Source organism: Vulpes vulpes, chromosome 7 (genome assembly GCF_048418805.1).
Source record: "Vulpes vulpes isolate BD-2025 chromosome 7, VulVul3, whole genome shotgun sequence".
NCBI lineage: Eukaryota > Metazoa > Chordata > Mammalia > Carnivora > Canidae > Vulpes > Vulpes vulpes.
The window spans coordinates 51928770-51944144 of record NC_132786.1 but is presented as its reverse complement, the minus strand read 5'-3'; the positions used below and the strand labels follow the sequence as shown (position 1 = coordinate 51944144).

Genomic DNA, 15375 nt, shown 5'->3' with positions numbered 1-15375 from the left:
AATAAGACTGAATGACAATATGAGGAATCTATTCCCTTTTGTCTTCTACCCCATCATATCTGATTATGTCATAAGGAAGGTCTCAGTAGATGTTTGTGTGTCATAATCCGTCTCTTTGAACACTTCTTTCACAAATAAAGAACACTTCTGGGTAGCCTGGGTGGCTCAGCAGTTTGGCACTGCTTTCGTCCCGGGGCGTGATCCTGGAGTCCCGGGACTGATTCTTGTGTCGGGCTCCCTGCATGGAGCCTGCTTCTTCCTCTCCCTGTGTCTCTGCCTCTCTCTCTCTGTCATGAATAAATAAATAAAATCTTAAAAAAAAAAAAAAAACACTTCTGCTGGCTATCATTTCCACGTAGATTTTAATAGTATTGCTCATAGTTTACTCCATTTATTCTTACTGTTGCCTTCTGTTTGTATCAAGAGATGTTGATTTTTCCCATAAGGTAATGCTATAAAATATTCTTTTAAAAAATGTATTTAAGTTTTTAAGCTCATAATCTCACAGAAGAAAATAGATATGAATGTAAAAATATATTTTGCTATGAGATAAAAAGGCATAGATGGCTCATGATTAAATCATAAAGGTAGTAAGCACTTTTTTTTTAATGTACAGGAGTCATTACTAAGGAGACTGAAAAATCGGTCTCTTTCATTGGGCCTTTTAATTTCATTCTAGATCCTTTAATCTGTTTGGTTAAGTACATTTATAGTTGCAACAACCTCACTGCATGATGTAGCTACTGTGAGCCCATGTGAGTTGCATAGCATTTGTACATAAAACCTCATCATATTATTTCAATCATTTCAGAGAGTCACAAATTTTACCATTATTTTCTATTTTTAGACTCACGATATTTTTAGATGCTTTTTACTACCTCAGAGAAATTCTTTATGATCTTAGAAAAGAATCATATATAGAGGAGCAATGCATGTGTAAAGTGGGAAAGTGGGCCACTTATTTTTAGGAGAAGAGTGTGAGACCACCAAATACAAAAGCCAGTTGACAGTGTGAGCAAGGTATCCTGAGGTTCAGAGATGACAACTTCCTTTGTATTTTGCTTTGAAATAGATGTCCACAAATGCTACATAAATATCCATTAATAATAGTTAAGATAAATTCATAAGGAGACCTGCTCTCCAGGTCAGCCCAGATTAATGGGGGAGCAGCTGGAATGGTGGCTTCCTAGGATATGTTCCCACCTGCATGATGACTTAAGAGGGTCAAGGTCTGTCAAGGGTCAAGATAAGGTCTGTCAAACTTACCATCATGAACTAGGGTACCATCAGTGGTGAGGCAGATTCCACACCACTCTGCTTTGCACATACAACAGAACCTGATAAAGTAGATGGTGACTGCGTTTTTGTTGATGAACAGATGGTGAACAACAAACTGTATGAGAGGGTTAGACCTGGATTCCTGAAGGGTCATTGATTTTGTTTCAAGTTGCCACCTGACAGCCATGACACACGCACACACAACACATACATTCCCAGATCACATTTACCCTCTCGGATGTAACCTCTTAGAGAAGTGGACTGTTTTGAAGAGGATGTTTTTCTGGATTTTGCCATACATTAATATACCAGGTTTCCTCTAGGAATCTCCATGTCCCTAAGGGTTGGATCTTTTAATAATGAAGATTTAGAGTGTCTTAAAATTTCTAAAAATTGTCACTCTCATATTTATTCTACTGCTTTTTCAAAAAGTCAAAACAAGCCAGGGCACCTGAGTGGCAGTCAGTTAAGGGGTAGACTCTTGATTTCAGCTCAGGTCATGATCTCAGGGTCATGGGATCAAACCCCAGGTAGGGCTCAACGCTCAGCAAGGGGTCTCCTTGAGATTCTCTCTCTCCTTCTCTCTCTGCCTCTCCCCCATTCTCTCTCTCTCTCTCTCTCTCTCTCTCTCTCTCTCTCTCCCTCTCTCTCTCAAATAAATAAATTTTTAAAGCAAGCCAAAGAAAGTTTTATGTTTAAGTAGATTATTAACATACTTTCATTACAAATGTAATGCTATAGCTCTTAAAGCTATTATGGAAGAAAGGAATTCAGGTGAAAATTGAGTCAGTAACAGGCTTTTGAATAATGAGTAAATCCATGGGGTTTCTGTGGCAAAACTACTAATAACTATCACTAATGAATCTTCTGTTACGTACATTTCATGATAACAGCAAAGTCACTGTATCAGCATGCAGGGAATAGTCTATAAATCATGTAAATTATTTCATTGTGTATTTCAAATGTTCTTTAAACAGGTCCTCTTGCCATAGTCCTTAATGTTGATAACTGTTACCTCAAAGTTGATTGATAAGGACTGGCTCCTTTGGACAAGCTAATCTAATGGTGGTCAACACTTTATTCTTTCCATGAGATTGGAGAGTGAATGCTTCTTTCATTCAGAGAATGGAACCTGGACATGAGAGAAAACTAATGAAATATTAGGAAAACAGCCTGTTTTTGAAGTCCTGACTTAAATCCCTTGGTGACAGACACAGCCGCAGCTTGATTTTCATAAGCCCCATCAGCTTCAATGTCGGCTGTTGGTGGATGGCTAGAATAACTCTGTCCTCAACAACATCCTTCAGTGTGTTACACTGAACCTACATGGTGAAGAGAGAAAAAATAAGCAACAAAATTTAGAAGTGGAATTTTTAACGTAAATTTAATTCACCAAAGAATATGAGTCAAATATTCTGGAAAATCTACATAACTAAATCACTGTCTCATCAAGACATTGCTGTAGCCAAAATAATCCTGTCTTCCCATTACTGACATAATGCCAAAAAAAAAAAAGAGTAAAAAGGAAAAATGTATAGCGTGGTTATGTAAAATATCAGCAGCCATTTCTTGTCCCCTTCCGCCTCACCTCCAAAAAGCCATTAGTTTACATAAAACCTATGATTTTAGTGTTTTATAATACTCTGAGACACTTGCTACCTCAAGTGTTATTAGTACTTTTGAATATCAAAAATCCTGTCATTAAGATAATTTCCTCCTTAATGGCAGCTTGAGTACATATTAATATGAAAGCTTTCCAAAAAAGTATTGATTTTAAAATGACCATATTTGGAAGAAATAAAATAAAAATAAATAAATAAAATGACCATGTTTGGGCCAGCAAGATGTAGACTGTATGAGTAATATTAGACTTGAAAGCTAATAACAAATAATAATGGATTAGAATGCCAAAATATTGCCCAACACACTCCGTCAACATGTATATGAACACAGCAGGAAATCCAAAACAAAAGCTAATTTATGGAAAACTATGTATTCCTAATGACAGTTTAGACCAGTAGGGGTCCAAGTTACAAACTGCATCTTTACATGAGATGCTTTCATTTTACATAGAAAACCTGGCTGTATTCTGTAAGCATGTATCAAATCAAATCATTGTCTTATATTTAAGAGTATTTTTCTTATTTTGTTCTGTAAAATCTAATTGCTGCTCATGTGCATCAGGTGTATTTATATACTTGTGAAATTAAAACATAAAATGATGCGATCTTGCTTGTACAACCCAAGATACCAAAGGAATTGTGTGCATGAAGTGATTGTTTGACCCCATGCAATTTTATTTTATTTTCAAATTTTAAAAAAGGAACAACAGCTTTAGTCTTCTGATATGTTGATAGCTTATTGATGCCAGATGCTTTTGCCTGTGCTCAATGATGTAGCCTAAATATTTATATTTTAAAACATATTGACGTATTAAAGAATTTAAATCTGGAAGAGACCTTAGAGATCATTTTGAGCAAGTTCTTTTGATATTTATAAAAATGGGAGATCTAAGCCTCAGAGAAGCCCAGTGACTTGCCAAGGTCCCACAACTAGTTAGAGCCAGAATTAAGACTGGGACTCGGTTCTCTTTTAGTATAAACAAAGCTCCACAAGACGCCACGGGCAATCTGTGTTGAAAACTGTGCTCTTAACTGTAAAAGGTCAGATTCCGATTTTCTTTTCCAGCAACTTCTGATAACATGTTCTTAATGACTCTTTCTCAGAAAGATTATTTTTGGGAAACTGTACCATGGTGGATATGAGGTGATTTACAAGACAGGAAAACTCTAGACCTTAGCTTGCCTCCATGGACTTTCAGGGATTTGGAGGCATACGCAGAACCGACTTACAGACATTTTCAGGATGATATTTTATTAAGCCCATTTTTTCTTAAGCAGACTCTGGTTCTCATATTATCTCTTATTTTTTTTTTTTGTCTTTGTGAGAATGTTTGCTTGCTCTTGTAATATTAAACAGCATTTAGCCAATAATGGCAGGCATGCTAAGAACTATAGTCCAGGTTGCCAAAACCTCAGAGTGTCACTCTTCAGGGTTCTGGTGGCATAAGCTACATTCGGGTTTCTGATGGCAAGGGTGCTTGCTTCTGTGTTCGCTTCACAACATCCCCTGTAATTTGCTCTAAGGTTCTGGCAGACTGCTGGACCATGTCACCAGCTGTCACCACCCCTCCTTCCCATCCATATTTGGCAGTATCTAAGAACAGAGGCATGCCAGTAGAAATAATAGTAGCTGTGATAGCAACTTCAGTGGCATGGTCCCCAGAGACAAGATCAAAATTTGGCACCATTGCTCTCAACATGGAACTAAAAATGGTACTGAACTTGCTACTTGGTGGTATATAATTTTCTTTAATGACACATTTTGGTTTCAAGTGTTCCCCATGCTGGCTTTTAAGTATCAAACCAGCATACATTGGTTAAAAAGAATGGAATGCCCTTTTTTGCTATGGAGAAGGGGTGGAATTGCTCTAATATCATGGATTCCTTTCATCTCCATCAGCCTTGAAAGGTAAAAGGAATGTGCACTATAATTTCTTTCACTGGAACGATCGTTGAGTCAGAAAGAAAATGTCTTCATGAGATTTCACTAGCCTATTGTCTTATTTCTGCTTCTCATTAACTAGAAAAGCCTACAGGGAAAAAAAAACCAAGAAGGTTATAAAATGAATTTTTTAACTATATAAGAAATATTTCGGGATCCCTGGGTGGCGCAGCGGTTTGGCGCCTGCCTTTGGCCCAGGGCGCGATCCTGGAGACCCGGGATCGAATCCCACATCGGGCTCCCGGTGCATGGAGCCTGCTTCTCCCTCTGCCTATGTCTCTGCCTCTCTCTCTCTCTCTCTCTCTCTCTCTCTCTGTGACTATCATAAATAAATAAAAATTAAAAAAAAAATATTTCATTGTAAACATCTTCAGCTCTGTTGAATCCAAGAATACCATGAGACAACCTGAAAAGATAGAGTCTGTAAAGTGGACCCTTTGGCTGTTAGTAATATAGTTTGCAGTAATAACGGAAGGTTTAACATCCATGTCCATTACTTCTCGACTTGATGTGACAATTTTTATCATCAACTTGGGTGATAGTATTGAAAGTGTGCTGCTAAGTTTGTAGATGACAAATGTTAGCTATTATAACTAATTTAGAAGGGTTCTGACTGGGAATCATCTTAAGTCTATGTTTTCCTACCCTGAGAAAAGGGGAGGAATTACACTAGGTGCCCTCCAAGGCTTCTCCTTACTATTAATGGTTTCAGGGGCTCTGTTAGTCACCCCTGTTTCTCAGGAGCCAGTTCAGCTACAGAGATCCAGGCCTCTAAGATCAACTTTCAGCAAAGTATTGAAAAAGTTGAATTATATATTAAATAGCTAAAATCTTCATTTATTCCCTTTCTTCTCAAGCTCCGTGTCCCTGTTTTACTCTTAACTGCAAAGATCCATTTCTGCTTCTCTGACAACTCCCCTCACTCCTCACAACTGCAGAAAGTAAAAAATTTATTCAGACAAAAAGTGGGATGTTTTAGATAAAATACTACAAAGTTCTATGGTAGTTTTTAATTGTAGGAGGGCCTCTCATGAAGACATTTCAACTAGACTTCAAGGTACTAGTGAGATGTCATCAGAAAGAACTTGGGAACGGTATCCCAGAAGCCAGGAATGACAGGAACAAAGCCATGGAAACCAAGAAGTTAAGGGCAGGATTTCAGTGGTAGACAAGCACATCTGGCCAGTTCGGGGTCCCTGTGATACATTCACATGGTTGCGCAACAGATTTCCAGAACTGTTCAATCTTACAAAACTGAAACTCTGCACCTGTTAGACAACTCCCCATTTCCCCTTACCCTGATGCCTAGCAACCACCGTTCTTTCTGCCTCTTTGAGCTTGAACTACTTTAGATAGCCCATATTAGTAGAATCAAAACAGCATTTATCTTTTTGCGACTAACATTTTATGTGACCTAATATCCTCAAGATTCATCCATGTGACAGCCTGTGGCAAGGCTTCCTTCCTTTTTAAGACTGAGTAATAAATATTCCCTTGTGTGTTTATACCACATGTTCTTTCTCCATTCTCCTGTTGATGGGCATTTGGGTTGCTTTTGCCTCTTGACTGTTGTGAATTGTGCTGCTATGAAGATGGATGTACAAATATCTCTGAGACCCTGCTTTCAGTTCTTTCTTCAGTGTATATCCAAAAAGGAGATTCTGGATCATATGGTAGTTCCAGTTTCAATGTTTTGTTTTGTTTTGTTTTGTTTTGTATTTTTGAGGAATTTCCATAGTGTTTTCCATAGCAGTTGAACCATTTTACAGTCTCATCAGCAGTGCACCAGGGTTTCAGTTTCTGCACACCCTCATCAAGACAAGTCACAATGTTTTGTTTTGTTTTTTTTAAGATTTTATTTATTTATTTATTCATGAGAGACACAGAGACGGAGACAGGCAGAGACACAGGCAGAGGGAGAAGCAGGCTCCCTATGGGGAGCCCGATGTGGGACTCCATCCCGGGTCTCCAGGGTCACGCCCTGGACTGAAGGCAGCACTAAACCGCTGAGCCACCCGGGTTGCCCAAGTCACAATGTTTTTAAACTACAAATCAATCTGGTTAAGCTCATGAGTTGACAGTCATTAACCTAGTACATGCATTTGTTTAATCAGATTGTTTTCCTTTGAACACCTGAGATTTGCACTAAGGATGCCTTTTCTTGCTCTTCCCTCTACCTCCTGATGGAGTCACTTACCTTTCTACCCTCATATCTTTCCTAGAGAAGCACCTAGGAGCCTTGTAGAGATGGGTGCCTGCAGGAAAGGTTTAGGGAAGATGAAAATAGATGTTCTTTAGTTCTGCTAGGTGTTAGGTGGACTACTCTTCAATAAACATTTAAATTTAAATGTAGTATACAGTTAGAAAACTGTACAGATCATAAGTGAACACACCAGTGGAACCACCACCCGGATAGAAAAGTAAAATATTACTAGCATTCCAGAAGTCCTCTATGGCCTCTCCCAGTCATTCTCTAGGCCCTCTTCCCTAGAGGTAATTACTCTGGTGACTCTTTTTTACGATTTTTTAAATTATTTTAATTTATTCATGAGAGACACAGAGAGAGAGAGAGGCAAAGACATAGTTAGAAGGAGAAGCAGGTCCTTTCAAGGAGCCCCATGTGGGGCTCGATCCCGGACCTTGGGATTACACCCTGAGCTAAAGGCTCAACCACTGAGCCACCCAGGCATCCCCTCTGGTGACTTGTTCCTACCAGTTAATTTTACCTGCTTTTGAGCTTTATACATATTACCTTATGCAATATTCATGTTTTTTTTTTTTTTTTTGTGAATAGGTTTTCTTGCTCAATACTGTGTTTGTGAGATATAGCCATGTCATTGCACCTGGCAGTGTCTTACTCATTACATCGGTCTATAGAATTCCTTGTATGACTACCCTATAATTTGTTTATCTTTTTACTGCTGGAAGACATCTGGGTTTCCATTTTGGGGCTATTACAAATAATGCTACTGAGAATATCCTGATTCATGCCTTTTGGTGCTATTTGTATACATATTTCTACTAGATATAGAGACAGACTTTTGTAGACCAGCTGGGGACTTAACCATCATTTCTAAGATATTTCAATATAAAGAAAATACATTCTAATTCCAAACAAGCAACTTACAAATGATTTTGCGATATGCAACCATTTTCAGTGGGTAAAACATCTTGTATTTAGAAGCCCATTTCAACAAATGGACAACATCTGATGATATGTGCTGCTGTCAAAAAAGAAATAAATCAATTTGTGTTAACATTTTTTAAGTTTCTTTAAATTTAAATTCAGAACAATTGAAGGACAACAGCACAGTATAGGAAAAAGAAACCTGAAATAGGGTCAGGAGATGTTGTATCATAAGTCCTCTTTATATATTTTTTGAAAGGCATTGAGTAAATCGCTAACCTGCTCGGTGCCTGTGTTTCACTTTTACAGCAGAGATGATGACCCCTGCTAGAAGATAACAGACATTGGGGTGCCTGGGTGGGGCAATTGGTTAAGCGTCCAACTCTTGGTTTCATCTCAGGTCATGATCTCAGGTTGTGAGTCGAAGCCCTACACTAGGCTCTGCACTAGCTGCAGAGTCTGCTTGAGATCCTCCTCTTCCCCCCCACCCCCCGCCATGGCTTCTTTCTCTAAAATAAATAAGTAAATACTTTAAAAGAGAGAGAGAAAAGATAATAGACATCAAAGTATTTTCAAATATAAAAAACACACTTGGGTAGACATACAATGCTATTGCTCTCATTCACAAATTCCCTTCTTCCTTGGATAACATTTTAGATATGAATGTAGCCCCCATCCCTCATTAAAATCACCCCAAAATTCATGGAAATAGAAATATGAAACATGATACGAGAAACATTTTTTAAGATTAAACCTACATGAATGCTTTTTGTAACTGTAAAATACACACGTATACCATTTACATGTAATTCTTAAATTGTTTTAAAGACTCTTAGAAGGGCGCTTGCCTGGCTCAGTAGGTTTGAGTGTCCGAATCTTGGTGTTGGCTCAGGTCATGATTTCAGGGTTCTGAGATCAAGCCCCATGTTGGGCTCTGTACTTTGTGGGAAGTTTCCTTGTCCCTCTCCTCTGCTCCTCCCCCCACTTGTGTTCTCTCTCTCTCTCTCTCTCTCTCTCTCTCTTTCAAATAAGTAAGTAAAATCTTTTAAGACATAAAATAAAGGGGCTCCTGGGTGGCTCACTGGATTGAGCGAGCATCTGTCTTTGGCTCAGGGCTTGATCCCAGGGTCCTGGGAGCCCCACAGGGAGCCTGCTTCTCCTTCTGCCTGTGTCTCTGCCTCTCTCTCCGTGTGTCTCTCATGAATAAATAAATATAATCTTTTAAAAATTAAAATTAAATAAAGACTCTTAGAGTTAACCAAAATAGCCTGTTGTGAATTTCACTCTTATCATATCGCTATAAAATTTTCTTCTACAATAGAGAATACAGCACAGTGGGAAAGTATTTGTATGGAAGAATTGTGCCTGGAATACGCAAACATTACTTAGTGGTATCTCTGCCCATCTTTTGCCATCAAATACCACCTCTGCCTTCTGTTTTCTTGATCTAGTAGAAAAACATTATCTAGCCTGTGGCCCTCACAGAAGCCACATTTCACTTTCTTCAATATGGATTCTCAGCCCCCTGGCAGACAGACAGGTGTATCATGGTGTCCCCTTTGTTATCAGAAGGTCTGGGTTTAAGGGCAAACTCCACTATTTGCCTGCTTGAAACCTTAAACTCCCCCAAAGCCTCAATTTTCTCAGATCTAAAATGAAAAAAAAAAAAGTAGTCATAATAAGTATTCATTGGAATCTTTGTGAAAATTCAATGAGATAAGGCAGGTGAAGCACCAGCACATTTGATCCATGAGAAATGTTAATGAATGTTTTCTTTAAAAAGAAAAAATACTGCATCATGATGTTCTAACACCACCTTCCTGCCAGCCGATACTCTTCACCTAAGCTATCTGCACAGGGGGGTGAGGGACTCTGAAGAGCACAGAGCTCCCAGCCACCCCTTGACATTCTCCACCCAGCCCACTTGGTCATGCGTAAACCAAGGATCACTTTTTACCATTCATGAGTAGTGGCACCAAATGCCTTACATTGGGGTCAAATTGCCTTTCCAACTCGGGTGTTGGAAGAATTGGGCTCATCCTTCTGTATTTACATATGTATTTTATTTCACTAATCTTTCCCTTATTTGTCTGCCAAGACCTTCCCGTAGTGTTATTGCATAAGCGCTCAGTAATTTCTGGAGCAATTTTTACTTTTATGAGTTTGCTACCTCCCTCTGCCTCCCCCTCTCTCATTTTTGGAACTAGTTTTACTAACACCTTGAATTTGTATAAAAATCTCAAGTTACACATAATGAGGGTCAAGAGCATTACTAAATAGCAAACACCAAGATTTTCAAAGTCCATGGTATCCTAAAACCAAACAACTTGTTGGTCTCTGTTTTCAGTGCAGTGTTAAGCAAGATATAATATTATTTGGTATGGTTCTCATTATACAGCATGTTAAGTAGAACTGGAATTTCATTTTAATGAGATTTTCTGTAAGAAAAAATATATAATAAAGTTATTGCCTATCTGGCAAAAAAAAATAGCTCTCTAAACACAAACATAACATTACTTTCTAACACTTGACATCTGTGCAGGATTGCGTGGATTATCTCTCTTCTTCAAAGTCTATTAAAACCAATAATATAAACAAATTTGTCATTCAGGAAGACTTTTTATGTTACATAAAAGCTCACAATGATGATAAATTATTTTGTGTATAAGTTGACCCTTTTGGAATATTTATCATTGCTATGCCAAAGTATGTCTGTCAAAGCTTTCACTGTATGCAGAAAGAGCTCCCATTATTTTACTCAAAAATTGCTGAAATATACCTAAAACCTTGAAAAATGTATGAAGTGATAAATGTTTAGAAAGCACCTGACATTTTGCCACTCAAACACTATGTAATTTAATGCAAAATGACATATGAAGTTATCCCTCCTTACAAGTTGACAGTTTGTGAATTCAAGAATTCTATAATGTATATCTTAATCCTTGAAAAACCAGAGTTTGAAAGGAATTGTTGGCAGATTATAACTTAAGAAGGGGAGCGTATACATTTGTTAAAAATATACGGGGTCGATGTAGCTATGTTTGTATCTATGTTTATGGTGATTCTTATTATAGCATAATTTTATGTCAGGAGTTGTTAACAGAAGAACATGAAACTTATAGAATGCCCTCAAGCTGTTGAATCTTTTTTTTTTAATCTTTTTTTTAACTTTAATTAAATAAATAAAATACTAGTGGACTTTTACTCAACTGCTTTTCATATACTATTATGCTAATATAGTCATTAATTACTTATGACACTTTATTCTTGGTTATTTACTTACTTGTTTTGTATTTATTAACTTTTCCCTTAAATTACTATATTTTTATCTACAACAGTGTTTTCTTAGATTTGAAAACATCAGAACATAGATTTCGTTTATTTGACAGTTATTTAATTTTTTTAAATTTTTATTTATTTATGATAGTCACAGAGAGAGAGAGAGAGAGAGGCAGAGACATAGGCAGAGGGAGAAGCAGGCTCCATGCACCGGGAGCCCGATGTGGGATTCGATCCCGGGTCTCCAGGATCGCGCCCTGGGCCAAAGGCAGGCGCCAAACCGCTGCGCCACCCAGGGATCCCTATTTGACAGTTATTAAGGCCTACTTGGGCACTATATAAAGTCCATGAGATACAAAAGTGAATTAAAACAGTCTTGCAGAGATGCTTAACCAAGTCGGGGAAGGCTACCCCACAAAGTTGGGGCCTACCATCTGAGCGATGAATGAGTATTTTACAGTGGATGAAGAGCATAACGGTAGAAGGAACTATTTATTGAGAGGTAGCATGATCTGGTCAGGTGAGTTCAAATAGTTCAGTAATCTAGAGTCTGGAATAAATAAATGAAGTACTGATGTACTAAGAACAGTCCTACTATGTACCAGCTGTCCTTAACATACTCTCATAAACTTATCCTGTCTAGAAAGTTCCTGTAAGTTAAGGAAGGTAGGTTTAGCCAAACTCACTTTTTAAGTAAAACTGATGTTAATAATGTTCTATCATTTGTCCAAAGTTAAATCCTAAATTGAGGATTAGACCAAAGTCTAACTCTGTCTAAAGCCCTTGCTCTTTATACTGTGCCAGTTTAACTATGTTACTACATATATTGCATATTTAATAAAGGCTTGCCTTTTGTAGTCATCACACTGTTTCTAAGATTTTCAGACCCACATCAGAAACTGTACATGAAATTACCTAACATGTAGTATATTGCTTCATCTGTGCCTTGATGAATTGAATCTCATAAACTCATCTTAAATCTAGAATATTCAAATATTACAATATTTTGTGCATCTAAATCCACTCTGATCATTTCATATGCCAGCTAATTTATCTGGGAGACCTTCATCCAAATGAATAGGTCATGTTTCTTGAGAATATAGGGATGCTGCAACTAAGTATTACACATGTGCAAGTGGCTTGTGGTCAAGCAAGTTTGGCGGAGGCTGCTCTAGAGCATTCTCCCGCTTACCTAAGTGACAGTAGGCGTGGACTCAGACAAAGCAGAGCAGATAATGATGCATTCTAATCCTATCGATATTGTACTGCATTGTTACCTACATTGCACTTGTGTGAGGAACTGTTTCTTTTCTAGTTATTAAAATGCAATGATCTTTGTTGTTTCAGAACATGAAATTTTAACTTTACATGTGAATCTTGTTATCAGCATGTTACCATTTGCTATACTGGCTAAAAACAGCAGACCTTTAAACAACTTGTATTCTTTGCCCCCAGCAATGCATCTCTTTGGCCTCAATTGGCAATTACAGCAAACTGAAAATGACACATTTGAGAATGGAAAAGTGAATTCTGATACTATGCCAACAAACACTGTATCATTACCTTCTGGCGACAACAACAACGGTAAGAGAAAGAATTCTGTGTCTTGTGTGTTTCTTTAACATCTCTTTTCCATAAATTTATTTTTATCCATGTCACATCCCGTTATATCGGGGAGAGGGAAAAGATTTTGAAATACAGATGTCATCTTTTAATGAGGGGTTTTTATTCATTTACTTGAAAGATTGGAAGTTCACAGTTTTATTAGAGGAATAATGCAGTTTTCTGCTTTCTGATTTGATGGCTAGACTTTTCCAGCTTTCCCTCTTGCAAGTGGGCATTTTGTTTTATTTTTAGCCTGTAAATAGGCTACAATTCAGTATATCATCTCAGATATTATATCTTGGGTGTATGAAGCTTTTCTCATTCAACTAGCATATGAAGTTGAAATACCATATTAATTTTGTTATAAAAGCTTTGAAATACAAAACACATTAAAGGATATAATTTAATGACCTTTCCTCTGCTTGCCCTTTCTTCTGTAAACCTTCAACAAAGTTTGCACTTTGGGCTAACAGACTTTCACATCCTTTGGTTCTGAATTTAAAACAGGCTTTAAGAAGTTTGAGAATGCTTTCTTTCATTTTTCCATATAAAAACCCAGGAAAATGTATATATATATATGTGTATATTTATATTATAATTATCTGTGTTATTTTGATATGTGTGTGTGTGTGTGTGTATCTTTTGACACTTGGCATCCTCTGACTTTTTGCAAAACTCGTAATACTTTATATCTCAAAACAACCAGAGCAAGATACCTTTTTTTGTCATGTAAATATATCATCTGCCTTTAAGCATTTCCCAAGCTTTTCTTTCCCCTTTGTTTCTTCTTATCTCATGTATTTGTATTCTGCTTTGGCATCAATTATGTTCATCCTCATGTGGCTAGTTTCTTTGCAAGACTAGAAAGAAGCTATTGTGTATTTATAGATAATATATATTTATTTATATTTATATATACACTGCTGTTTCACATGGACCCATTCACCATGACTAATGCTTTTATCTTTTTTGGTTGTTGTTGTTCTCTGTTTTCTCATCTTCTGTTTTATTTTAACAATAAAGCTTTATGGCATTTGTCTTTCTTCTTAGGGGGCCTGAGGAATTTTAGAAGATGTTAGATTTTCATCATCATAATAAATACCCTTAGCCCCACACCTGTATGGAGCCTTTTGATATAAAGCTCCATGTGTCCCAAGAAACAATAAGCTGGTGACTAATACGTCACCACACCTGAAGACATTAAAACTGTAGGTGGGGGAAATTTCAATTAAGTAAACAATGGTTTAATTTTTTTATACGCTGATAACACAGACGAACTGATCAAGTAACTACACAGAAATTAAGAGCATTTATTTTTGGTTTATGTAGATTGAAATGTAGCCTTTCTCTTAAAATAGATAGTTTCTGCAAAAAGAGCCTGATGGCACTGACCACATACGGAGGGAATTTTTTTTTTTACAGACTCAAAAAATTAGACTAAAATGAGAAAGGCTTATTATAGACATGTTTTATTTTACAACCTCCTAAGCTTTTATTATGGTTAAGACAAAAATGGAGCACAACTAATTAGTTTCACAGTACTTGAGCAGCACCTACTAAGAGAGCGATGGATTGAGAGGTGCTCTCACAGCCTAGTGCTGGTTCCTGGTATTCGTCGGTTATTTTGTAACCTTGGTCAAGGTGCTTAGTGATTCAGATCTGCAAGAAGATTTTAGGACAATCCTGGAATATACTGTCCGGGATCATAGCAGATCCAGGCATTTGAAAGAGCATCAGTGCACATGGCCTCAGAAATTCTGCAGAACTAACAGAGTTGTAAACCGTTCTCTAGGACTGCAGTGAGAAATCCATATTATGTCACGATCCACAGACCCCTGCACACATACATCTGAAATACGTTTCCCAAAATAATGCTTATCCTTATTTCATGAAATGCACCCTGGTTTCCTTACTCTGTTGGGTTTCCGTTTATACCAGTGCTTGTTGACATTCACTCAAAGGATTTCACACTTTACGAGGGATTGTGGTCCACAGTTTCCAAAACACTGCTCTGAAAGTCCTTCCCTCTAGAAGAGACTGAGGTTCCCCCACAGGATTATAGAATGCACTGCGTACAAGTGATGTGTGCCTATAGAACTATATATACATGGAAGCAGGGTTCCTTCTTCCTACCCTTGTAAAGAAGCCCCCCACAGAAGGAACCAGAAACAAATGTCCCAGGGTGAGTTAGGTACTCTGGAGAAAAACTGACCTTCCAGCCTGCCAACAGGCCTGGGGGTTCATAGACGTTTCTCCTTGTGGAAGGAAGGCTATCTCTGGGCTCAGACCTCGTCCACAAAATGTGAACTAATTAGTAGTCACTTGTCTTGTTTATTATTTCTCGAAGAGCAGCCCCCTCAAAAAAAAAAAAAAAACTAAACTAAATTGTAAGAAATCCTTATTTCTGTTTTTCCAAGTAAAGATTCTTGGTGTGTATCTCTTAAATACTTATGGGGCTCAGGGGGACATCAGGGGACTATATTTACAAGAAGGAGGGGGTAGCTTAAAATCATGGCTTTTAA

At 37.6% G+C, this 15375-nt stretch overlaps 1 protein-coding gene across 24 annotated transcripts in view; it reads left to right on the top strand.

Moving 5' to 3' along the window:
* The window catches only part of TENM3 (teneurin transmembrane protein 3), a 2512213-nt gene that overhangs the window by 2362116 nt on the left and 134722 nt on the right, over positions 1-15375 (top strand). For all 24 annotated transcript variants that reach the window (XM_072763857.1, XM_072763858.1, XM_072763865.1 and 21 more), the window contains one exon: positions 12704-12832. In XM_072763857.1, coding sequence (XP_072619958.1) covers positions 12704-12832 — 129 coding nt within the window. The remainder of the gene's footprint in view (positions 1-12703; positions 12833-15375) is intronic.